This window comes from Coffea arabica, chromosome 10e (assembly GCF_036785885.1).
Source record: "Coffea arabica cultivar ET-39 chromosome 10e, Coffea Arabica ET-39 HiFi, whole genome shotgun sequence".
In the NCBI taxonomy this organism is placed as follows: domain Eukaryota; kingdom Viridiplantae; phylum Streptophyta; class Magnoliopsida; order Gentianales; family Rubiaceae; genus Coffea; species Coffea arabica.
In genome coordinates, this window is record NC_092328.1 from 5,702,769 (window position 1) to 5,727,022 (window position 24,254).

The following is a 24,254-nucleotide window of genomic DNA, read 5'->3' on the forward strand; positions in this document are numbered from 1 at the left end:
AAATTAAAACAAAAGATCCCAATTCTCCAACGGCTCTCCCACAGTACCAAACCGTCTCCCTCCCTCCGATTCAAATTCGGCAAAACCTCCCAAGAACACCGCCACAGTTCTTCTTCACACCCAAAACCCTAGCTTTTATTCCCTAGGGTTTCTTTTTTTCTCCATATTATCTGATATTTCCCTGAAAAAGTTGATCCAACATCGTGTATTCGTTTTTTCTGGGGTTTCAATTCTTGTTAAAAAGTTCAAGAATGGATCTTTCTCAAGAAACCGAAGACTTCCTTCGAGAATCGGTGGAATATACCCTCAGCTTGCCGGTCTCGACTCAGACTCTGCAATTAAAGCTTCGCGCCGCGGAAGAAGCCCAATATCATCTTCGCAATCAGTATCTTCTTCTCCAATCGAAACTCAGAGAAAAAGATGAAATCATCGAGCGAGCTAGGGTTTGTAATTTTTTTTAATTTTTGTTATTTCCCCTGATTAATTGGAAAATAATGCAAATTTCTGGGGCTTTTAGGGTTTTATTGATGTTTCTTGTGGAACTTTTTAGGCGGAGGCTACTCTGAATGCGCAGGCGTTGAAGAAATTTGTGGAGGAGAATCAGAAGTTGGCAATGGAATGTGCCAATTTGTTGGGGCAGTGTAACAGGTGGGAGAGAGAGTGCTCGTTGTATGATCACGATCGCGAGGCATTGATGGATTTTGGAAATGAGGCGGATGAGAGAGCTAAAGAGGCTGAGGTTCGAGTTCATGAGTTGGAAGACGAGGTGAAGACGTTATCAGAGGAATTGCAATCTTACAAGTATCAGTATGATGAACAATCGGTAAAAGTTCGATCCTTTCCCTCCATTTTGTGTAACAGGATCCAATGGAGTAATTAATTTCAGTTGTAAAAGGTTTATCTGGTATTTGGATTCTTAAAGAAGACAAAAATGGGGTTGGCCCGAAACTTGAATGTCATCTATTGCTTTAACATGGAACTATGTTTTTATTTGTTCACGGCATGGGATTTTATCCTTCTTAGTTGTAAAATATTTTTATGACTTCATTGATTATTACCTATTCATCTGGTATGGTCACTGAATAATCTTGAATTGACATGATGAAATGCAAAATTGTTTTGTATATGTTTAGCTTGAAGATTCTGTTGTACTTCGTTTAATGGATGACAATAATTTATATATGTTTGCTGTAACCGACTGCCTGCTGGTTGATGAATAATATTTGCATGGTGAATAGTAGTTTTGATGTTTTGCATGGATTTATTTGGTTTTCCTTTCTATGGATATAAAGACTTCAAACTAGTTTAGCTGAAATCCAACAGCGACTTTGAAAAGGAAACTGTTTTAAGTTGGGTTTTTATTGCTGAATTTTGAACTTGATATTGATGCTGAATTTAATCATTCCCAAAATTTTTCAATAATTATGGAATGATTTAAGGTGTCAATCTTTATATGAAGCCTGAAAGAGTTTTTGAAACATATCAAGTATTGTGAGGTTTTTGCATTATCTAATAATTGATTATAATGATTCTCCAGAATAGAGGTCTACCTGCTGTAAAGGACTTTAAAAGAGCACACCAACTGTTGAACCTTGATCCCCCTACGTATTAGTGGTTTTTAGATTTTTTTTTTAAGCATGCAGCTATATGATCACCTTTTGCAACAGGACTATGCTTTTAAATGAAAAGCATGCCCTGTGATTTCTCGGCTGGCTGATTAAATGAAAAGATCTTAGTCTTGCTGAACTGGTAAAAATTGGCCTTTGGTGTAGTGATAACTTTTGTTTCAATGTACCCTTCTGGCTTAGCTTGTATGCTTTGATGATACCTTCTGACTATGCTTTTAAGTTGCCCTGTGATTTCTTGGCTGGCTGATTAAATGAAAAGATCTTAGTCTTGCTGAATGGGTAAAAAATTGGCCTTTGGTGTAGTGATGATTTTGTTTCATGTACCCTTCTGGCTTAGCTTGTATGCTTTGATGATACCTTGGTTTTACTGAATTATCTTCTCAAAGGTTTTCTAGGTGTGTAATCTGTGCAGAATTTAGGAACCAGGCAGCTGATGCCAAAAATGTGGAAACAATGTGCAGTTTTATAATATCAAATAGTACTAACTTAGTTCACATTGTGTGCTGTGGCTCAAAAAATTGCACCTCTAATTATTTATAGATCTGATGTGTACTTTTTATTGTAAACATTCATTTTATGTGGCTCTTCATTTTGTATCATCAGCATCTTTATTTTTTTTAATTGGATAAAGGCTTTAATATCTTATTTGAGCATCTTTGCTGCCTTGATCTCTTTCGTTCAAAATTTCCCATCGAGTTACGTCTTTATCCAATATATGTAGCTTAATAAATGTATACCTGTCTAGTTGATAAAAATTACCGGTTCAAAGTTGTCTTTTGAATGAAATACCAGGATTAAGCAATCAGAGAGTAAATTGAAACAATCTCGACAATTTAGAGTATACTTAATGAAAATTAAGCTTCTATTCGACAACATCCTTGCAATGGTTGATGATTCTCTCAGAGCAGAAGGCTTACCTGTAGAGTATGATGATTTTTTTACTCAATGTAGCTTATGTGGCATGGATGTGTTTCTTTACTGTTTCTTTTAGAGTTAATTACTTCAAATGCTGGAGCTATCTTTTGCCCTTTATTCTGGGCAAAAGCTGGGGTGGTGTATCACATGTTTGATGAATCTGCACTTGATATCTGGTATTAATTTATTGGTTCACATTATGGTTAGAGTTAATCTAGATAATTAAATCTTAAATACTTGAGATGTTAAGTTTTAGAATTACCAAAATGTTGCTTATCAAAAGTAATTTTTGTGTGTTGCTGTGAATCTTAAAAGTGGACGTGTGTGGCACAGATAAATCTGTCTTCTTTTATGTGGATAGTATTATGAGATGAAAATTTGTTAATGTAAGCATCTAAACCAAATAAAGCTCACATTGAGGCTCATTGTCATACCTGAAGGTTGGTACATCAGGAGAGGCTGCAGCGACAGAACAAATGTTACTTGAGTCACTATTGGCTTCTGCACTTGGAAAAGACAATGTCATGTCAACTGCGCATTCATTTCTAGAAGCTAATCGTGGAGTTGATGTGTTTGAAAGGATGTTGAGCCTGTGGAATAGGTAAGATTGACAATCAAATCTATGATGGTATTGCTATATCATATACTTTACAATATTCCAATAAAATAATCTTGTTGCAGTTTTTTTCTGATTTGACTGATATTTCTTTTTCCATTGGTAGCTTGAGACCGTCAACACAGAAGGTGTTAGCTTTGGTGGCTGAGTTGACGAGTTTGGAGAAACACAAGGAACATTTAAGAGTCAACCTTGATAGGGCTGAGGAGGAGGTAAGCTTTCGTTTGAAAGGTGTGCCAAGTTCATGTCAGCGTGTTGTTTACGAAGCTCTGTTTTCTGACCTTAGGTGAAGGTGTTGTTTGAAGAAAACAACATCCTGGATGAGGAGAACAAAAAGTTAATGAGGCAACTCCACAGAGAACGAAATCTACATGGCTCTGGCGGAAAACATTCTGGCAGCGTTTCTTCAAAGGTTAGAGAAAATTAGTTGCATATTGTAGGCCAAAACTATGATTGGTGATAGATGCTCAAAACAAGTGCTTGCTGGCACCTATATACTTGCTATAATGTGTAGTGTTGAAATGATTAATTGAATTTCTTCTTTCTATACAGGGTAACAAGAGAAAGTCCAGCCCCAAGATGTGCAGCCAAGTTGAGAAGAAAATTGATTTCGGTGATGCTGATTCACTAAGACAACCATTATCACCTTTGCAACAGTACTCGCCTGAAAGCAGGATGCACAAAAAGTAGCAAACATACTGTTTCTTGACAATGTTGTTGCAAAATTTTTTTTTTGCCTTTGTTTAGTAAAATCTCTTTGTGATTCTATTGTATCAGAAATACCGTTCATCTTACTAAAATGTGTTTCAATGAACCTATTCATACTTGATAAATCACATGCTTGTAAAGTTATTTTTTTCTGTCCTAAACAAAATTTTTTTTAATCATTATGTTGCAGCCCAATGGAAATATTTTTCATTCTGTGGTTATGTTGATTGTTGGCGCAGTGTATTGAACTAAAATCTTGAAAGTAGACTTGGGATTGTCTTTTTCTTTTTTTTTGACCAAATAATGGCAGAGATGTCAGTGACGGTAGAGGTATTCTATCATGGCTAATTGGCTATACTTGGTTCTGCTAACGGTTTTAGATCAAGTCAAGCTCGAACAACAAGCTAAAATAATTGAGCTCGAGCTCGTTAAACTTTTAGAAGTCAAGTTCAAGGTCGACTTCAGTTTACCTTACTCGAACTCAAGTTTAATTAAATCTAATCGAGTCAAATTGAACTTAATCAAGTCTATTCAAATGTAATCGAGTTTAATCGAGCCTATTCGAGTTTAATTAAACTCACGTAACAAAAATTAATATTTTATATAAAATTTTAAATAAATGATATTATTGACATTTCACAATAATAAATATTAAAAAATTAAAAGATACATATATATATATATTATAAAAAACTCAATTAGACTTGTCGACCTTTCAAATAGAAAATATTAGAGTTCGAGCTTGACTCGTGAGCTCAAACGAGTAGTTCGAACTCGGTCAAAATGAACTCAAATCGAGTTATTGACCAAATGGTTCGCGAGATCGAGTCGACTTATTTGGCTCAACATCACCCTTACTTATAATAACAGAACTTAACCATTCTTCAATTACAGTGAGTTGCTTTTTAAAATTTCAATCCGTCCTTGCATTTATGGTACGACATTAATTTTGTCACATTTCTGAAGTTACACTTCTCTAGCTGGTAATTCCACCTTATTTGTGATGAACTATTTTCTATCAGCACAATAACATGTAAGAATTTGGGGTTGTACATTAGCACTGTTTTCCTTTCCTATTTTCTCAGATAAAATGTGTTTGGTTAAGTACATCTCAATCGTTCCTCAAAACAATATTTTACCAATCCCGGTCCTAAATCGTAATACTTCCCAGTGGTCCGTAGCCATTCAAATTAACAATAAGAGGCAAGAATGCAAAAAAATTAAAAATCTAAAAAAAAAAAAAGGGTTTCAGATCTTCATACATAAACATTGCCACGTCATTTAAATTAAGAACCTGAAATTTCGTTTATTTAGCTGTACAATAGTTAATTCCTGAGATAAAAAAAATGCTCAAATTATTTATAGAAAATAAAGGATATTTTTTTTTCATTATATATATGCTTGTATATAAAATAAAGGATATTTTTCATTATATAAATACAATTATTTGTTATTCAGATAATTTTTTGTCATGTTCCCCCTCATCCAATCGCTCTGGTTCTCTCGTCAGTCTCCCTTCCTTTCCTCAACTCCTATGTTTCCTCCCCTTCTGAAACAGGGTACCCAACCCCACAAACCATGAAAAGTCATTAGATTTTTCTTTTCAACTTTGATTTCTCTACCCATAAATGGCACTTCTTCGTCTTCTCCATTTGCCATCATGTCCCACAAACTTCTTCTGCTTCCACCAGAACCTTTCCTCAGCTTCACCACAACCCGCCACTCACAGACCTCCCACACTCAACGCTACTCTCTCTTTTCCCTCTCTTTCATTCAAACTCCCATTTAAGTCCCAAAGATTCAATCTTTTTGAGTTCCAAGTCCCTTTTTCAGCCCAAGCCCAACCCATTACTCAAAATTCAGAAAATGCAGAAAAAGATAATCAAGAAGAAGAAGAAGAAGAAGAAGACGACGAAGGAGAAGAAGAAGAATTATCTAAAACCAGAATTTTGGCTCAGAATGTTCCATGGACCTCCACTGTAGATGATCTTCGCCCTCTCTTTGAGAAGTATGGTACTGTTGTGGACATTGAGGTTGGTTTTCATTGCTTTTTGTTCAACTTCCAAAAAACAAAAAATACAACTTATGCTCAATCTAGATTGTGTTTTTTTTTTTCTTTTTAGGTTGTTTTGTTTGCTTTAAACATAACGGCTCCAGTTATATCTTGATTTTTTTGATAATCAGTGGAATGAATGTCTGAATTGTGCAAAATGTTAATATTCTGAATGATTTTTTTTTTGTTTTTATTTTTTCGTTTGTTTAAGCTGTCAATGTATAACAAGACCAGAAACAGGGGTTTGGCATTTGTTACAATGGCTTCACATGAGGAAGCTCTGGCTGCTTTCAGGAATCTCGAATCGTATGTAAGCATATTCGATAAATCTTGGCTGTTTCTGGACATTCTATTTTTCATGGGATTATGTAAAATTCTGGTTATGTTGTGAATAGGATTATCAGGGTAGAGTGTTAAAGCTGAATTGGGCTAAGCCGAAGAAAATCAAACCTGCTACTCCTCCAAAGCCAAAGACATTGCCAATACACAACTTATTTGTGGCAAATTTACACTTTGCAGCCCGTGCCAAAGATCTCAAAGAGTTTTTCAATGCTAATAATGGAAATGTTGTTTCTGCTGAGATTATTTTTGAAGATAATCCTAGACGGTCTGCTGGTTATGGATTTGTTTCCTTCAATACTAAGGAGGAGGCTGAGGCTGCACTAGTAGGTTTTAAAGGGAAGGTAATCTTAGGTTTTTTGCTTATTTCTTCTGATGTCATTTGATGTTGAAGGTTTATTGCACATCTGTATTTCTTTTTATGTTTTTTAGTTTCTCTAATCTATATTGAAGTGAAGAGCCTTTTCTCTTGTTGAACACTGAGAAAGTCCTTTGCTGCAGGAGTTTATGGGGAGGCCAATTCGAGTGGCACGCAGTAGACGATTTTTAAGACCACAAACAAAAGCTGATGTTCAATCTGATATTGCCACAGCTAACTCAAATTCTTTAGAGAATTGAGAGATCCCTAATGGAGCATGAAGGTTAATTAGTTTATAGATGTGTTTTATATTTCTTGTAAAATTCTACTTACAAACTGCTAGATGCACTCAATTTTGTATAAGCATCTTGAGCTGAATTTTGAAGTTTCAGTTAGTTTTTCTTTTAGTTTTGTATTCAAAATACATTATCTTTTCTTTCTTTTTTTTTAAAAAAAAAAATCTTTTCTAGTGGCCTTTTGGGGGAAAGGAATGCAGATGTTTCCTTGTGTTACCAAAATGGTTGGCCTGGAGTAATCTTTCATTGAAAAAAAATATCGTCAACTCTCCTCAACTTATGAGCTAATTGTGTTTGCTTGCACATGCAATTTAGCATGCCATCCAGTCATAAGCATGGTGTTAAAAGTCTATGTTCAGTTCATTTTTATTTTTCTAATTTCTCATACAGGCAAATGGATATTAAATTTCCTAATTGGCAAGTGGAAAGGATATTCAAATTAACACTTGTGCACTCCATACTTTGCCATCAAGGTGGTATAGCTTGTACTATATCCCTAACTATTGCCAATTGTCTACTGGAGCTTGAATCCCCTCTTCACTTCTACTTGTTTGCATTAAACTGAAACTTTTTCTTCTATTAGAAAGGGAAGTTAGAAACTACAGAAACAGAGTTGTAGCATGTACTGATAAAGTTGAATTAAATTGATGAGATAAGAAATTCTGAGTGGCCATGTCCTTTGAAAAGAACAAGAAGATTGTATCCACAGATGAAAGAGCGGAAGAAGATTGGCAAGGTGATCTGCGTCTGTCAAATTCCATTAATGTTTGTGATCTTATACCCATTTCCATTTCTCTAGAATCAACTAACTAAACAAGGGGGAGAAGTTTCTGAATATCATAGAAACTGGCACTTGCAGTCTGGTTCTTACTTTTCCTTACCATTGTCAACCAGCAGTGACTAGGATTGGTTGGGCTGGGCTGCTTTCTAATTCTCTTGCTTTCTGTCATTACCGAAATAAGATTCCTAGTTAGACCAGCTGAAACTGCTGGTTCTGTCTGGCTTTGCAAACAATTTAAGTTTGTATCTTAAACTTTGCGTTATGATGGTATTGTCCTTAATTCAGCAAAAAGGAAGTAATCTCACTGAAAAGCTGTTGCCTCTCTCTCTCTCTCTCTCCCCCTCTCCCTGTGACTAATAATAGCAACTGTATTTGCTATGGTATTACCTCTTCGCAAGAAGCATCTGAAGGACAATTGATTATGAAGTACTACTCAATGGAAGACTTGTTTTCATTATTTGGATGAAGTAGACTTGTGAATATGGCATATTAAATTACGAAAGTTGTCTATGGAGCGAGAATATACACATACACACACACATTTGCCAGTTAAAAGCAGGAGAACAAACAGCATGTATTTCTGGGGTTACTATCTAAGGGGGTTTGGAATAGCTGAAGGGACACCAATGTTTCTGTATTACACTAGTTGCAGAAAATTGCCTGCCTCACAGTTGCTGAGGCTGGCTGAAGACTCAGATTGGTCTGAGCTGATGTGGCTCAATCAGGGTCAAAAACTGACCTTAGCAATTGCCTTGAGGCAGCGCCCAGTTAGAGATGTATCTGTTCTGACACTTTCCTGTTATAGTGTAAGAAAATTCTGTTTATGTTTCAATCATGCTTCCATACGCTCAACCAGTGCTGTTCATGTTGTTAATAGGCAATGTGCTCCCTGTGAAATGACAACTGTTATTGTAAAACTTTGTTTCAAATAATTACCCAGCCTTAATCTGGAATGACATTTGATTCTATGCTTATGAAAGATGACTAGTGTTAGGAGACTTTGAAAAGCTACTTGCTCTTGTTGTGTCTCCTCTGTCCCTTACTAACTTTATTTGTCCAAAGTGGGAAGGGAGAGGTGGTGTCAAAGAACTGTATGTGACTAAGTTTTGGTCTTTGCATTTCAGCCGTGCATTGTTTGGGATTTTTACTTAAATTAGCTTGCATTTGCTGTTTTAGGTTATGATATTTTCATATATTGAACTTCAATAGAACTTGCTTTTTGCTTTGGTGATTTTTGGCAATATGCATGATTTGATTGTTTTTCCAAGGCCTATCTAGTTTAGATACTCTTGTTGAAAGTGTCATCCTTTATCGCTTCCCCCCTCCCCCCCTCTCAAATGATGCTTGTTGGAAATAAGAATTTGAGAGGTTGATTATGAATTAGCTTATATATCATGCATGAACTGGATTATCTACTCCGTACAGGATAATAGATTCTAGTCTGTATCTGATAGATGTTTTGCTTGAGCACTCTGTTTAGGGTATTATAGATGTAGATAACTTTTGAGTAAACAAGGATTATTTGCTGGCACTTGGCATTTACATCAGGAAATCAAAAGTTTCTTTTCTTAGAGGAAAGTGAAACTAAGGTCTCCAAATTACCAAATTTTGGCAGATTTAAGGTCTCTAAGGAAATCATGCACAGACAAGGAGAGGGTGTAGAAGAACTGAGCTTGTCTGAGGTGGGACTAATAACTACTATCACTTTAACTCTGTCAAACATTTACGTATTGCCTGACCTTGAACTACTGATATGTGTTGTTACTGCAACTTAATTGGAGAGCTTCTTTAAGTTTCATTACAAGGGTCACTTATCTTCAAAATAGGATTCATTTGTCATCAGAAATATGTACAAGCAACATACCAAATATCACTTCTGTTATTTGCTCATCTTGGTGGGTTTTCCAGAATGATGCTTTTCTGCTTATCTTCTTGAACTAGTCATGAAAATTTGGGTGTCGTGTTAAAAGATCATCACTACTCTCAAATCAACAAAGCTCCTGTGCAGTAATTTGTTGAAACTTAAAAAAAGTCTCTGATTTAACAAAGTAGGAAGGGCAGGCTGGTCATTCACCAGGAATGAGCTGAGTTCTGATTTCGTGCATGCTAAAGCGACCCCTCATCCCCCTATTAATTTTCCTTCCTTAAATGATGCAAGAACCAACCATGCTTAATGCCAGTTTGCTATTAAGAATAGCAACCTTTTCCTCTTCTCCTACTACGTGGCTGATACGAAATCAGTTAGAATGTCATAGTCTTGTAACTAAATTCGTACTGTTCTTTCAAAGGTAATAATGATTCTGATAGTCTTAGACTATTTATTCTTGGTCCTGAAGTTATCATTTTTACTGAACTTGGAAACTTCATTCGAGTAATGCCGCTAAACTAGAAGAAATGGCGTTAGACAAAGCTGCAATCTCTGTTTTGAAATTTGTTGTCCTTCGTCGTTGATTAAAATTTGCTGTCTACTGAAGTAAGCATCAGCATTCATGCATATTTATGAGTCTTTTTTTTTTTTTTTTCAAAGTCATCCCATTGAATGGATTTCCAGCTACTGGGGCTCAACCTGTGAATCATATTTCAGCATTGCATCCGAGAAGAATGCCATTTATGGATGATAGGTGCGCTTTCAGGATTTCCACTCTTACATTTTCATGGTAATTTTCTCTGCTGTCACGCTTAGGTGGCCAAGAACTTTAGAAATAGGCAGAGGGATGGAAGAATCAGATGATTTAATTCAAAAAGAATGAGAATTATGGTAGGAAAGTAGGAACTAGGAACCAGAAAGGTATGCATGAAACAAAAGAGCAGCAGTTGCTCCAAATTTTTCCGCCCCAGAGGCTAGCTAACTTCCCCAACCACTCACATACTTCCGCGTTCACCAAAAAGTATAGGATACCATGGGATGTGGCGGGACCATTTGATGCTGTAAGTGCGTTGTTAGGTGAGGTCTGTTGTGTTAAATGTATCAGTGTGCAACTGTTTAGCCAAGAATTTTTCAAAGAGGTTAATCAAGCTTTCTTGCAGGGAAAAAATGGATTTCTTAGCCACAAAACTTCACCTTTTACTTTTGTTGAAAAATTGAAAAAGAGGGGGGGGGGGGGGGTGAGGTTAATTGTTAGGGTCAAAATGTGGAATCCCCTGTTGGAAGTTGTAGTAGCAATGAAACAAATGAAGCTCAAAAAAAAAAAGAAGCAGAGAATGAAAAATCAAAGAAGATACTCATGAGTCATAATGACCAGCATCCATGTATCCAGCTGAACAGGATAAAGACTTCCACTTTCTTAGTTACCACTTCCGTCTTTTATTCATCATATGTAACTTTCGAATCCTGATCATATGACAATAGCTTTATGGTCTGAATTCTGAGAGCTCCATCCCCCCCCCCCCCCCCCCCCCCCCCCCTTTTTTTTGCTTATCTTATCTTTTGGTACGAGTAGGGCTCGCGAGTATGTTTGATTTGGCCCTTGGCATGATTATGTTCTCATCTAATGATGAGTGTAGGGAATCATTTTCCTTTCTCTCTCTCTCTCTTTTTTTTTTTAAAAAAAAAATTTGGGCATAGAGAATTTCTTTTCACCAACTTCAGAAATATCTAATGTTGGCCTTTGAACTTTGTAATTGCATCAGGCAAGATGCATACGCAAGAAGACAGAGAAAGATAACCAATAATAACTAAGGGTGGTAATTTGCTTGCTGAAGCATCAGACGTCCAGTTTTGGTTCTCTCTTTTTCCTGTGTCTCTTCTGGAGACCGGAGTTTTTTTTTTTTTTTTGGCACAAGTCTTTATTTGCATAATACAGTAAAGACGAAAATTACTCCACGAATTAATATTGGATACTTCAAAATATACCATGTTCTTTGAAGGTGGAAAAATGACGAAATTAATAGCCATTTTATGCAAGAAGTAGGTTTAGAGTCTGACCGAAGTTATCCCCATGAATGACTTCCTTTACAACCATGCACATAGTCCTTACAAAATTAAGTGAACAACTCCATTTCCTTTTGTGTCATTATATAAGGGAACTCCCATTTCCCCCAGTTATCATCAATAACCAATACCATAGTCGAAAAAACCTATATTGGATCCCTCTCCCACCACTTCTATTCATCCACGTACCATGGCAAAACAAAGTTCTGGGATTTTATGCTTGATCCTGATCGCTTTTGCTGCTGTTCCAAGTTGGGCAACTGATTACACAGTTGGAGACACTTCTGGTTGGGCACTAGGGGTTGATTATACCTCATGGACTGGTGGGAAGACCTTCAAAGTTGGCGACAACCTTGGTAAACTCTCTCAGCTTTCAAACCAGGAACAACTTGCGTTACATTTGTTTTCTTAATTTTGGACATGGTGAAAGCATAAAGGAGGTGAGGATCAAATCCTAGAAAGAGCAACGACTAAATTATAGTAACAACCACACTGGCCCTTTGCGTCCTATTTTTACAGGCTAGCTAGGAACGTCCATTCTAGGAATTTGTTTGTTGAGCATGGATCTTGAAATTGGCGTTGTTCATTTTGTTATTGTAACCAAATCAATTCGTATTTTACAACATTACCTTGCTTTTTGGGAATGAATATACCCAATTAAACCTGGTAAGGACATCCATTAGCCAACTTTTGCATCCTACATTTCACGATCTTACTAGCAGTAGTGATCCTGGTATTTTCTTGTGCATGTACAAGTCTTGAAATTTGTATTTATTCTTCTTCTGCGCTTCTTATTATTATTATTTTTTCAATATGCAGTGTTCAATTATGCAACTAGCCATACCGTGGATGAAGTGACACAAAGCGATTATGGCACATGCGCAGCGGGAAATGCCATTAGTACAGACAACACAGGCGCAACTACTATCCCTCTCAAAACTCCCGGGACACATTATTTCATCTGTGGTGTCGTTGGCCACTGCGGCGGTGGGATGAAGTTATCCGTCACCGTGACAGGAGGAGGACCTTCTGCATCTCCACCAGCTGGAAGCGGAACAACTACTTCTCCATCATCTGGCACCACTACTACTCCGGCAACCGCTACAACCACCCTAACACCACCTTCAAGCACCACAACTACTGCCCAGCCATCGTCTTCAGCAGCTCTCACTCCATTTGGAGCCCTGTTTTTCACTTTGGTAGCTCTGATTTCTAAGTTGGTTATGTCTTAAAAGCTTAGCAAGAGGGCTAGTAGTACTTACTCTAGCCAGGATAGAGGCAGTGCCATTTTCCTGTTCTTTTGTGTCATTCAATCCTTGCTTTTTCTCTTGTACTTTTTGTTGAGGTTGTCTTTGTCCTTGATTAATTAGCTTAATTAATAATTGTCCCATTTATTGGTTTCGTTGTTTATAGTGAACAATTTGCAATTGGACATTCAGATTTTGTTTGGGGGGGGGGGGTGGATCTTCAAGAAAACCTTCAATATTTTACCATGGATGGCTGCTATTGACAAATTTTATTTTGTGCAATGAACTCTCTTTTCTACCCACCGAAAAAGAAGAAGAAGACGAAGAACATTTAGCCACGGATAATATTGAGATGGAATCATGGAAATGAGGCAAATGTATATTCAAAAATAGGTCCTTGGGCGTCATTCAATTAGCTGGTAGACTCTGTCTAATCCTTCTAACTCCTTTGTAGCAAGCAAATTTTGGTAAATTTAGAAATACTCTTTAGTATTACCAAAAGCACGAATATTATGAAGGGTGGCAAAGATTTCAAAATTCATATGAAGGCCGAAATTTTGTTGTGGAAGTTCAATAAGATAAATTATACGTACTTTTGTGGTTTGCATAACATCCCAGGAGTCTTGGTTCCTGCGACGAAGCTCCATCAGCAACCCCTGGATAAAAATTCCTCTTGGTAATGGCATTTCTACTTCTATTGTCACACTACTCTTACACGATTTCTTTAGTTTAGGGTAAGTAGTAATAAATCCCCTTAAAGTTTTGGTCTCAAAACCCCTTTGCTCCCTAACCTTTATTTTTGAGCATTTTGCCCATTTCCATCAGTCAAAAGCAACGCTTGACTGTTACAACTTACTTATAGGCCTTATTTGGATTGTAAATATTTAAAGAAAATTTTTTACGTTTTTCATTAATATATTTTTCAATTACCTTTTTGTCTGACATAAATCAAATTTGTATGGTAAACTTTTCTATAAAAAGTCCAAAAATTTAACAATCCAAAAGGGTTCTGTACTTTTGAAAATGCCCCTGTTTCTAGCTGTTGGAATTTTTAGACAAAATTACACTAGTGGGTTGCTATATCATTTTTCTTTTGACAAATAAATGGCTCAGTACCGTTAAAAAAAGTCCCAAAATTTTTTAGTCAAATGTTGGTACTATTTTATTTGTGTTATTTATTGAAATTCTTTTACATAAAAAGTAATTGATTTGGTATTTTTTTTTTAGTGTTACTTTTTGAAAACTTTTGCATAAAAATTAATTAACTTTTTTATAGACACCTAAAGCATGTAAATTTTTCAAGTTGGTGTATCCAAAAATCTTGAAGTCAAAGGAGATTGGTAGCACATTGCAAAGCCAGTTGAAAAAACAACATGGATACAAGAATAAAGAACACATTGAAGGAGAGATCCTATATATATACGTTTTTTATTTGTAATTTCATTAGCTATGTATATGTACATGCATAATCCCAAGTCCAAAAAAGTATTGTATATTTCTTGATGTTAGGACAAGGGTAATTTTTCAAAAAAGTTTCAACTAGCAAGAATAAGGGCATTTTTAGGAGTTCAGTAATTCGCAATGGTCAAATATTACTTTTGACCGACGAAAGAGGACAAAGTGCTCAAAAATAAGGATTAGGGGGCAAAGTACTCAAAAATAAAGATTAAGAGGCACTGCAATTTAACCTTTAGTTTATAATAATAGTAAAGATTTTTTTTTTACTTTTCTAAATAAAATACATGTCGCCCTAGGGTTGCAAACGAATCGAGCCGCTCGCGAGCGGCTCGAGTCGAGCTCGAGTCGAGCTCGACATTAATCGAGCTCAAGTCGAGCTCGAGCCAGCTCGAGTCAAACTCGAGCTCGAACTCGAGCTCAGAATATTAAGCTCGTTAGCTCGCGAGCCGGCTCGCGAGCTTGAATATATATATATATATTTTTATTTTTATTTTTATTTAATAATAAAATTACGTATATTATATATATATATATTTTTTTTAAATTTTTTATTTTTATAGTGAAATTACGGATATATCCTTAATATTTTATTATTTATTCAGAAAAAAATATTATTTTATTTATTTTTTTTTAAAATAGAATTTTTTTTTTATTTTTTTCGAGCTCGAAAATTGCCAGCTCGTCGAGCTCGAGCTCGAGCTTGATAAAATTTAGCTAAGGCTCGGTTCGATTAGCTCAAAACTCGACTCGGCTCGGCTCGTTTGCAGCCCTATAGTCGCCCCATAATTTACAAATTTCATGCATACACACCTCATTGTCGAGGAATTTGGCATAGATATCACCATGGGGCCTTTTATGTTTAATTCTTTTTTCCCTGGTGGTAAACTAATAATTTAAACAAATGGAATGATATAATGTGCAACTCATTCTCGAGGAATTTGGCACAGATGCCACGAAGGGTCTTTTTTTTTAACTTCTTTTTTAAGCAGTAATCTAATTTAAGCAAAGAAAAACAATAACCAAGCATGATCACCACTAATTTAGAGTTGATAAATTATTTAACTTTGATATATACTCATTAGCGAGGCATTACCAGTCATTGAAAATTGCAAAAATAGGCTTTATGGTGTGTAGTGGCAATCAAAATTGCAAATAGACTGAGTTAAAGTCACTTGGAATGAAGACCGAGTTATAAATAATAGTTTGCTCGATTGATTTGGAATGGTAGCAGGTTTGCGGTCGTTTTAGAAAAAGAAAATGTACATGATTAAACTAACTTTTTCTCTTTGTTGTTATGTACTTATGTCAATAAGGGCATATTAGGATTTTTGAAGAGAAATGTGGTATATTGGGTCTATAGTTACCTAAATAGTAAAAATAGAGGATGTAGGTGTAATTTTTAAAAATTAAGGGGAGGTGGCTGCAATTGTTATAAACCTCAGGGGAGGTTTGTGAAATTATCCCATTATTTAACTTTGATATATGCTCATTAGCGAGGCATTATAATTTACCGGTCATTGAGAACCGCAAATAGGTTTTATGGCATGTGGTGGCACTGAAAGTGGCAAATAGACTTTGCCGTTTGACGTCATATTTTCTTTGCTGAGCCATTTATTAATTAAGTAAGCCATAATTTGAATTAATCTACCATGAGTCGTACCAAACCCGAATTCGATTCCGATTTTTGATTTATCAATTTTAAAAATTTTAAATTTAATTTGAATTCGGTAAATCGAAATTTTTCGATTTTGCACGTCCTTAATGTCAATGTCACGTGCATCTCTAGTTAGTAATAGTACGTGTATCCAGGATGGATGGCACATAGTGATGGACTTGTGAAAAAAAATTTGGTCAGTCCTGCAGTTCATCGGGCTTTCTTTGACCCAATATTTGAAAGCCCAATATCTATCTATGATTAATTTTCATGTTCAATGTAAACTAATTTTGAGTTTTGGAATCTTCTTTTAAAAAAAAAAATGATGATGTGTTTGCTCTATCATTCATATTTAATAATTCTTAATTTTCAATCTATAGCGTGAATGGCAATTGTGTCCTTGCGTGAAAACTGTAAGATCTGATGCAATTGACAGCTGAACTGAACGGATGTTGTAAACACAGATTATTAACTTGCCATGTCTGTCGTTCATATTCAAGTATGTAATAACAAATCATTTTATATATATATATATGGTTCATCATGAAACTTTAAACTCCACGTTGCAACCTCATACTTTGTTTGCATGGACGACAAAAAAAAAAAGTTGATTTGCAGTTGGTGTTAAAAAGATGGGTTGCCTGTATACAACTTTCCAACAACTTTTTTCTGAAATTCTTAATTGAGATTTGCCAACATGAATTGATGCCAGGTTCAATAGCAACTAATTTTGCCCTTTTTCTTCTTTTGTGGTGATAACCCAACTGACAGACAAACTCAACGAAATTCAAAACTACAACAGGCACTAAATTAATAATTAATATAAATATTTTTTAGAACAGATGAAAAGTGTAAAATGGAAATGGATCGACTTTAAAAATTAACCATTTAATTTTTCAACCTTGAGAATAGTTTGTGGATAAAATTCAAATTTTTAAAAGTAGTTTTGAAGGATAAAATCCAATAACCAGAATATGAATGCTGAGATAGGAATTACATGTTACATTACTGTCAATAAATGCTTAAAATTTTTATAGATAGAATTACAATTGTATTTATGTGGTTACCGTCTTCGATCTATATGATTACTTTATTTTCAAGCATGTCCTAAACTATTGCATTAGTTATTCTCAGTCTGCCTTTATTCCTGGGAGGCAGATTTTGGATAATGTCCTGATAGCTCATGAGTGTATTCATTTCCTCAAAAATAAAAGGACAGGGAGGGATGGGTATATGGCAATCAAACTTGATATGTCTAAGGCCTATGATAGAATAGAATGAAATTTTTTGGCCAAAGTTATGTTGAGAATGGGGTTCTGTCCAAAGTGGATTCAGTGGGTGATGCAGTGTGTCTCTAGTGTCACTTATGCCATAAATTTTAATGGAGAGAAGAGAGGTTTTATTAGGCCAACAAGAGGATTGAGGCAAGGTGATCCTTTGTGTCCTTATCTTTTCCTGATATGTGCTGAAGGGTTTTCTTCACTATTGAAGCAAGCAGTTGTGCAGGGTAAGCTGACTGGGGTTAGAATTGCACAGGAAGCTCCTAGGCTGTCTCATCTATTTTTAGCAGATGACTCCTTGATCTTCTGCAAAGCAACTACTATGGAAACTGGACAGCTAAGAAGAATACTAGAGGATACAGGGAAGCTTCGGGACAACTGATCAATATTGAGAAATCTTCTTTGTTTTTTAGCAGGAATGTGATGGGTAGACATAAGGCAGGAGTAATGAGGGAACTGCAAGGGATGAAGCAAGTTCAACAAAGTAGGTACTTAGGGCTGCCTTTGGTCATTGGAAGGTCCAAAAGGCAGACTTTTGATTTTATCAAGCAGAAAACAATAGACAGACTGAAGGGGTGGAAAGAGAAGCTTTTGAGCCAGGCTGGGAAGGAGGTGTTGCTTAAGTCAGTTATCATGGCATTACCTATCTATGTAATGTCATGTTGTATGCTTCCAAAGGATTTGTGTAGGAAAATTAGCTCTGAGATGGCAAAGTTCTGGTGGGGTCAAAGGGAAAAGGAGCACAGAATCCACTTGTTGAGCTGGGGAAGGTTGGCTGATGGGAAGGCAGAAAGGGGACTAGGGTTTAGGGAGCTGCATGAGTTTAATTTGGTTTTGCTGGCAAAACAACTCTGGAGGATTTTAACTAGGCCAAATTTGCTGATGAGTAAGGTTACGAGGGCAAGATACTTTAAGGGAACTTCAATATGGGCAATGAAAAGTCAGAGTACGGATTCCTGGTATTGGAGGAGTTTACTGAAAGCAAGGGAATTACTGGAGGAGGGGATAAGGAAAAGGGTGGGGGATGGAAAATCAATTGATATTTGGGAGGATAGGTGGTTACCAAATACTGAGAATGGGAAAGTTAAAACTCAAAGGGCTGAAGGGGTGGCTGTCCAGTGGGTAAGTGAGCTCATTAAAGATGGGCAGTGAGATAGGGAGCTAATTGCAAAGGTGTTTGAAGAAAATGAAGGGAAGGACATAGTGAGGATACCTCTGAGTGTATGTAATATGAAAGATAGGATATATTGGAGTAAGTCTAGTACGGGTGAATATACAGTTAAGTCAGGTTATAAACTGGCAAAATGCATTAGGAAGAAAGTGGTTTATGATAGGAGCAATGTTGAGTCAAGCAGCAGCAGGAAGTGTTCAGCTCAGAGCTGGAGCTTTCTGTGGGGGTTGAATTTGAAGCAAAAGTTGAAGCATTTCATCTGGAAATACTTACAAAATATCCTACCAGTGAATGCAATCATAAAGGCAAGGTGTTCTAAAGGGGATCATATGTGCTTTTGTTGTGGGGAGCATCTAGAGACTGTTGACCATTTGCTGTTTTTTTGTGACTATGCGAAGGCTATTTGGGAAGTGGCACCAGTAAGCTAGGAGGGTCTGGTGAATCATAAAGATAAGTTCTGGCACTGGTGGGAGGAGTTGAAGGATGCAGTGCATAAGGAAAAGGGACAGGAGCGGATTGCCTTGACAATAAATCTGTTATGGCAGATATGGAAGTCTAGGAATACGAGGCAGTTTGAAGCTAAGGCTAGGGACCCTATGACAGTTGTCCAGAAAGCTGTTGGGGAATGGAGGGAGTATCAGGATGCTCAGGTGGAAGAGGGGGAACCAGTTAGAGGTAGTAGGGTGGGGAAGGAGGAGCTGAGTGAATGGAAAGAACCAAGGGAGGCATGGGTCAAGATAAACTCAGATGCAGCTGTTCATTAGAACAAGGTTAGAGCAGGGTGGGGACTGGTTGCGAGGTCTTGGCAGAAGGAGCTAGTGGGAGCCTGGGCAGTGCCAGGCACAAGTTGTTCAAATCCAAAAATGGAGGAGGCGTTGGCTCTAAGAGCAGCCATGCTTGTGGCCAAACGTCAAGGGTGGAGAGGGGTAAAGTTTGAGACAGATTGTAAGCAAGTTATTGATAGGATAAATAGTGGAGAAAATGATATAGATATCGCAACTGTGCTATCAGATATAGAAAGGCTGAAGTCCAGTTCTTATGAATGTTGCTTTTCCTTCACTAGAAGGAGAAGCAACTCTGTTAGTCATCAGGTAGCTAAATTTGCTACAAATTTGGAAGAAACTGCTGAATGGAAGTCAGACTTCCTAGTTTGGTTGCTTGAGTTGGTACAAGCAGACTATAGGGGCAGTTGCTCCAAAAATTGTAATATGATTTAGTCTATGAATGAAATGTTGCCAGTTCGATAACAAAAAAATGTGATTACTTTATTGATCAACGGTCCTCAAAAGTGATGGTGATTTATTTAATTGATGAAAATCTCCAGGCCGTGCGATCACATACTTTTTATTGATCAACGATCCATATATATATATATATATATATATATATATAAGTGAGGGTGATTGATTCAATTGATCGTAGACTTCAAAATGGCTAAAATCTACACCTGATGTATAAATTGCGAAATTAGTTATTGTAATAACATTCAAAATATGCGAATTGTGATAAAAAAAAATTCACGTGCTTTTATGAATGTAGTGGTGTTGTGTTTGGATCAAGGAATTTGAATTTGAATTTCACATTTCCTTCTCTTCCAATTTCACCGTGACCATGCTTTTGGAGCAAACACAAGAACCACTACAATTTGCTTTATTTTGTGGAGGAGGAGAGAATAATACATGCAACGTATACAACCTACTAGTATTTAATCTACCACTCCTACAATAGTTAACCCCATCGAGAGAGTTTTAAACTTTTACTTGAACGTAGGTCAAGAGATTAAATCCCTTATCTATGTTTTAAAAATTTAGACTTTTTATCATTAACGAATGCCTATACACCCGTCTGAATTGGCGATAGTTCAGATTCCTTCAAATTCTCCTTGAGTCTCTTCAAGTCTTCCCTTCACCTAATACATAGTAAATTTAGGTCTATGGTGTCCGGAAAAGGCGAAAAAAAAAAAAAAAACTACTAGTATTTGTTTACTAGACTCGTCATGGAAGGTCGGTTTTTACCCCAAATGTTGGTTGGTGTATTTTGTGACAACAGTTTAAAATCCGACGACTATCTTTAGGCATTGACACCAAAACAAACAAGGCAGCAAACTTGTTTAATACTAGTAATCCTTGGGGGCTCCCACCCTCGGCGCTATGACGACGGAGGAGCACATGGGGGGCTTTTCTGTACGATAAGGTTCCCCAACAGCTGTTCTCTCCACGTGACACATACACTAAAGCAGTTTCCAGACTCATAAAAAGCATAAATAATCATACTTCATCATTTACCTACACAGGCACCAAAATTCAAAAAAAAAAAAAAAAAAAACCTCTCACCACAGTACGACACCCAGAAACGGGTGCAGACTTCTTTTAGATATTTTGATGACGCCTTGGTCTCTACTTAGAGACAAATTGCGAGGTCACACACTGTCGATTATGGGTCAAACGAACAGTTTAATTATTACTGTTCTGAAAATATTAACGCTGTACAATTATCACAAAAGTTTTTTTTTTTTTTTTTACAAAAAAGTTTAATTATCACAAAAGCTATGATAATACTTGGAAGTTAATTTGAGCTTACCCAAAAATAATGATCTGTTCGATAAGTGTTAGATAATGATGACAATTATTATTAATATAAAAAAGCACGGACGATTACTGTATATATTTGTTTCACGGGATTAATTATCTGAAAATCAAAATAAGATACTAATAATTATTTTTTCCCGTACTAGAATTAGTAAAAGAACTGTGTTACTCTAATAACACGAATATCAAAAATTAGTAACAAAATATTATAAAAAAAAGAATCCATAATAATAATAAATCAACAATAATGATAATAAATCAAGTGCACAAACCAAAAGGCCAAAAAAATTAAAAAAAAAAAGAGTAAATCAAAATAATGTACTCATCATCACCGTCTCCAGAGCTACTATCATCACTACCACTGTAAAAAAGAAAAATAAATATAGATGCTAAAGAAAGTCTAGTGGAAAACAAATCTCGCCGGATCGGAGAAGATCTAGAACAACAAGGCGGCAGCAAGGAATGCTACGCCAGCAGATCCAACGACGGTGACTCTGTTCAATGCAGCACCGTTACCAGGAGTGGAAGCGGGAGCACCGTTAGGAGCGGAAGCTGGGGCACCAGAAGGATTGCCAGCGATGGACGACGGAGAAGTAGCAGAAGGACCAGAGGCAGGGGTAGCAACGGTTGGAGGCGATGGTGGAGAAGCCGCGGGACCGGCGGTTGGCGCGGTCTTGGGAGCGGAAACCGGTGACGTCGCAGCAGCGGAGGGAGTCGGTGCGGTAACTGCCTTGTTTGGTGATGCTGCTGGAGCCGGTGATTTCTTCGGTGAAGCCGCCGGTGATGCTCCCGGTGCTTGAGCCACCGCTGCTCCAACCACAACAGCGAACATCATCAAAGCCAAAACTACTCTTGAAAAAGCCATGTTGTAAACAGGGAGAGAACAAACAAAGGTTTTCTCAACAGAGGAAAGACAGAGAGAGAGAGAGAGAGAGCAGCTTTAGCACGTAGTACAGGGAGAGAGACGAGGCTTTCTGTAGCGGGGATCTGAGGAGTCGTAAAGGGGAGGAGGAGGATATATATAGTGGTAGGAGAGAGAAAAACAGGACTACTTTTTAATTAAGAAAACTAAGTCGGTTTAAGGAAATACAATAATAAATGTTGGGAAATTTTAAGGAAGCCGTAAATTGGACCTGGGAGCTAATGATTGGATGACAACTGGACCACAGGCTGGGGAAAGTCGGGGGAGAGTTGGAGACGCGGTAGGGTTACTTTTTTGGAGTGATCTTTAGCGTACGCGTGGAAGGGGGTGTGCATCGGACGGGCGAGGCTGGTTTGGGAAAGAAAGATTCTGAGGACCGTTGGATCATTATTAAATTAAAAAATAAATACTACTATCGTGACAAATGTATTCTGGTTACCGTTATGATTGGCACGTTGGGCAGAGGGCGATGAGGGGGACAGGGAGGACAATGCTTTTCTTTGTAATTAATAATGATTATGATTACGACTTCCAACGGAAAATTACAGATCATGGATTTGTTTAAATTTAAATGATGTTTTCTGTGACAGGGATGGTCAATAATTTCGTTGCATTTGCATGCATGTATTAATTTAATTTGTGTTGTAAAGTTAGAATTAAAAAAAATATACGCATTACACTTGGTATTATTATTATTACTATTGTATTAGCAGCAGCTGAGAAAAACTATTATATGACTGTGTGTGGATGGGGTTGTTAATTGAAAGAAAACAAAATACTAGCTGTAATTCAAGTTCTTTAACATTCATATCATCGTTGGACAGACAAAAAGTAATATAGCCAACCACTGAACTTTGGCCCGATGGCCACCAAAAACAGAACTATTAATGTCTCCCTGAGTCGGAAGTTCGAAACCCTATCTGACCTGAAAAAATTCCAAAACAAGTGTCGGAACACTCCTTTGATCTAGTAGGCTCTTATACTTGCTAACCCCTCGTATTAAAATGTTAAGCTGAATCACAAACTAATGGATGTGGATGTAGATCAAGACTTCAAGAGTTGAAAGACATGCATTGAAGAGCTGAATTACAAATCCAAACCAGGAGTAAGGTTTTCAAAAGCTTAAACAAGTGGAATGAAAATCCAAAACTTGTTGGTTAAGTTCAACTTCCAAATTCACAAGCTTCAGTTTCTTAAAAAATATATATAAATTTTTTTGGGGTGGGGGGATGCATAAATCAACACTCAGTTGTTCTGAACGGCCAATTTGGTGTGTCAACTGTCAATCATGAATAAGACGGCACAAGTGTTTGGTCTTTGTTTCAAGAATCGCCTTAGACAATTGTGCTTTGCGGAAAGAATGCACAGATAGTAGAATAAATTCCCACAAAACATGTGCTATAACCCATCGCAAGGGGGACGAAGCCACGAAGAGCATGCCGGTGGCACGCTAGTACAGGACACGACATTGCCAAACCAGCTATCATATGGTTGATTGTAAGTAGCCAAGCTTGTCGGGAATGAAATATTTTGTTCATAATATGCTTGCTTTTTTTTTTTTTTTATTCTTTTTACCGTGACAATGATTTAGGTGTGTTAACGAGCGCCTACTTTCATTAGAAAAATTCTTAATATGATAGATTAAGTGTGATTTAGGAATACTAACCCATTAAAAAAAAAAAAACTCTTATTAATTTCAGAAAGTGTCTAAATTTAAGAGGATAACAAATGCGACTGTGTGTATCTATATGATAAGTGTAGTATATAAATCAGATGTGCTAAAGAGTGCTTAATCAACGCTCACTGAAGAAATCCTTCGAATAAATGCTGATACGATAGTAACTTCATAGCGGCTACTTGCTAGATGGAATGGTTTGAGACGTCCGTATAATAGAGAGTTTGATTCAGGGATCACAAATTTTTTGCTGCCGGGTTACTCTATCAGAACCAAGTCACACCACCTTTTTTTATAGAATTCCTTGTGGGATTTTTTCTTGACAAGAAAAGGGTTTCTGGAGAATGTCCTAATTTCCAAAGTCTACAAAAAAAAAAATTGAAGATTAGGCCGGATCGGACCCTAGAAAATGTATATTGCCAACTTCTTTAGTTAAAATTATGAATATTTCGTCTTTAAGACTATATTATCTTGTCTTGTCTTGTGCTAGTTGATTGAGCTTCTTAAAGCTAGCATGCTGTGAATTTGGCTTGCCGTATAATAATGGTGAACTATTCAATTTAAGCTAATTAAGCTCCGTAAGTCCATAGTATTTTGGTCATATGAACGAGCCCAAGTTTCCATGTTAAGTAAT

The 24,254-nt window shown here is 36.7% G+C and overlaps 7 protein-coding genes across 7 annotated transcripts; 6 read left to right on the forward strand and 1 right to left on the reverse strand.

Moving 5' to 3' along the window:
- LOC113711941 (uncharacterized) lies at positions 1 to 3,992 on the forward strand. The gene is made up of 6 exons (XM_027235185.2): positions 1 to 443; positions 551 to 823; positions 2,984 to 3,144; positions 3,266 to 3,371; positions 3,446 to 3,571; positions 3,712 to 3,992. Exons 1-6 carry the CDS (start codon positions 252 to 254, stop codon positions 3,847 to 3,849), a joined length of 996 nt encoding a protein of 331 aa, XP_027090986.1. The 5' UTR covers positions 1 to 251; the 3' UTR covers positions 3,850 to 3,992.
- Positions 3,993 to 5,335: 1,343 nt separating this feature from the next.
- LOC113711801 (28 kDa ribonucleoprotein, chloroplastic-like) lies at positions 5,336 to 7,039 on the forward strand. Its single transcript, XM_027235007.2, has 4 exons — positions 5,336 to 5,900; positions 6,132 to 6,230; positions 6,316 to 6,603; positions 6,761 to 7,039. The coding sequence occupies exons 1-4, from the start codon at positions 5,496 to 5,498 to the stop codon at positions 6,875 to 6,877; spliced, it is 909 nt and encodes a 302-aa protein (XP_027090808.1). The 5' UTR covers positions 5,336 to 5,495; the 3' UTR covers positions 6,878 to 7,039.
- Positions 7,040 to 11,695: 4,656 nt separating this feature from the next.
- Positions 11,696 to 13,035, forward strand: LOC113712922 (blue copper protein-like). Its single transcript, XM_027236560.2, has 2 exons — positions 11,696 to 11,981; positions 12,445 to 13,035. The coding sequence occupies exons 1-2, from the start codon at positions 11,816 to 11,818 to the stop codon at positions 12,855 to 12,857; spliced, it is 579 nt and encodes a 192-aa protein (XP_027092361.1). The 5' UTR covers positions 11,696 to 11,815; the 3' UTR covers positions 12,858 to 13,035.
- A 4,652-nt stretch (positions 13,036 to 17,687) lies between these two features.
- On the forward strand, positions 17,688 to 18,416 carry LOC140015464 (uncharacterized mitochondrial protein AtMg00310-like). Its single transcript, XM_072068060.1, has one exon. The coding sequence runs from the start codon at positions 17,688 to 17,690 to the stop codon at positions 18,414 to 18,416; it is 729 nt and encodes a 242-aa protein (XP_071924161.1).
- Positions 18,417 to 18,494: 78 nt separating this feature from the next.
- LOC113712656 (uncharacterized) lies at positions 18,495 to 19,199 on the forward strand. Its single transcript, XM_027236154.2, has 2 exons — positions 18,495 to 18,854; positions 18,981 to 19,199. The coding sequence occupies exons 1-2, from the start codon at positions 18,495 to 18,497 to the stop codon at positions 19,197 to 19,199; spliced, it is 579 nt and encodes a 192-aa protein (XP_027091955.1).
- A 99-nt stretch (positions 19,200 to 19,298) lies between these two features.
- LOC113712657 (uncharacterized) lies at positions 19,299 to 19,652 on the forward strand. Its single transcript, XM_027236155.1, has one exon. It carries the CDS (start codon positions 19,299 to 19,301, stop codon positions 19,650 to 19,652), a length of 354 nt encoding a protein of 117 aa, XP_027091956.1.
- A 1,599-nt stretch (positions 19,653 to 21,251) lies between these two features.
- Positions 21,252 to 22,025, reverse strand: LOC113713069 (uncharacterized). Its single transcript, XM_027236789.2, has one exon. It carries the CDS (start codon positions 21,886 to 21,888, stop codon positions 21,460 to 21,462), a length of 429 nt encoding a protein of 142 aa, XP_027092590.1. The 5' UTR covers positions 21,889 to 22,025; the 3' UTR covers positions 21,252 to 21,459.
- Positions 22,026 to 24,254: the final 2,229 nt, after the last annotated feature.

Coding starts and splice junctions, on each gene's coding strand:
- LOC113711941 (XM_027235185.2), top strand. CDS start 252: ATGGATCTTTCTCAAGAAACCGAAGACTTCCTTCGAGAATCGGTGGAA. Junction 444..550: donor AAATCATCGAGCGAGCTAGG/GTTTGTAATTTT, acceptor GGAACTTTTTAG/GCGGAGGCTACTCTGAATGC. Junction 3,145..3,265: donor ATGTTGAGCCTGTGGAATAG/GTAAGATTGACA, acceptor TTCCATTGGTAG/CTTGAGACCGTCAACACAGA.
- LOC113713069 (XM_027236789.2), bottom strand. CDS start 21,888: ATGGCTTTTTCAAGAGTAGTTTTGGCTTTGATGATGTTCGCTGTTGTG.
- LOC113711801 (XM_027235007.2), top strand. CDS start 5,496: ATGGCACTTCTTCGTCTTCTCCATTTGCCATCATGTCCCACAAACTTC. Junction 6,231..6,315: donor TCAGGAATCTCGAATCGTAT/GTAAGCATATTC, acceptor TGTTGTGAATAG/GATTATCAGGGTAGAGTGTT. Junction 6,604..6,760: donor TAGTAGGTTTTAAAGGGAAG/GTAATCTTAGGT, acceptor CCTTTGCTGCAG/GAGTTTATGGGGAGGCCAAT.
- LOC113712922 (XM_027236560.2), top strand. CDS start 11,816: ATGGCAAAACAAAGTTCTGGGATTTTATGCTTGATCCTGATCGCTTTT. Junction 11,982..12,444: donor CAAAGTTGGCGACAACCTTG/GTAAACTCTCTC, acceptor TTCAATATGCAG/TGTTCAATTATGCAACTAGC.
- LOC140015464 (XM_072068060.1), top strand. CDS start 17,688: ATGGGTAGACATAAGGCAGGAGTAATGAGGGAACTGCAAGGGATGAAG.
- LOC113712657 (XM_027236155.1), top strand. CDS start 19,299: ATGGAGGAGGCGTTGGCTCTAAGAGCAGCCATGCTTGTGGCCAAACGT.
- LOC113712656 (XM_027236154.2), top strand. CDS start 18,495: ATGAAAGATAGGATATATTGGAGTAAGTCTAGTACGGGTGAATATACA. Junction 18,855..18,980: donor CTATTTGGGAAGTGGCACCA/GTAAGCTAGGAG, acceptor CTGTTATGGCAG/ATATGGAAGTCTAGGAATAC.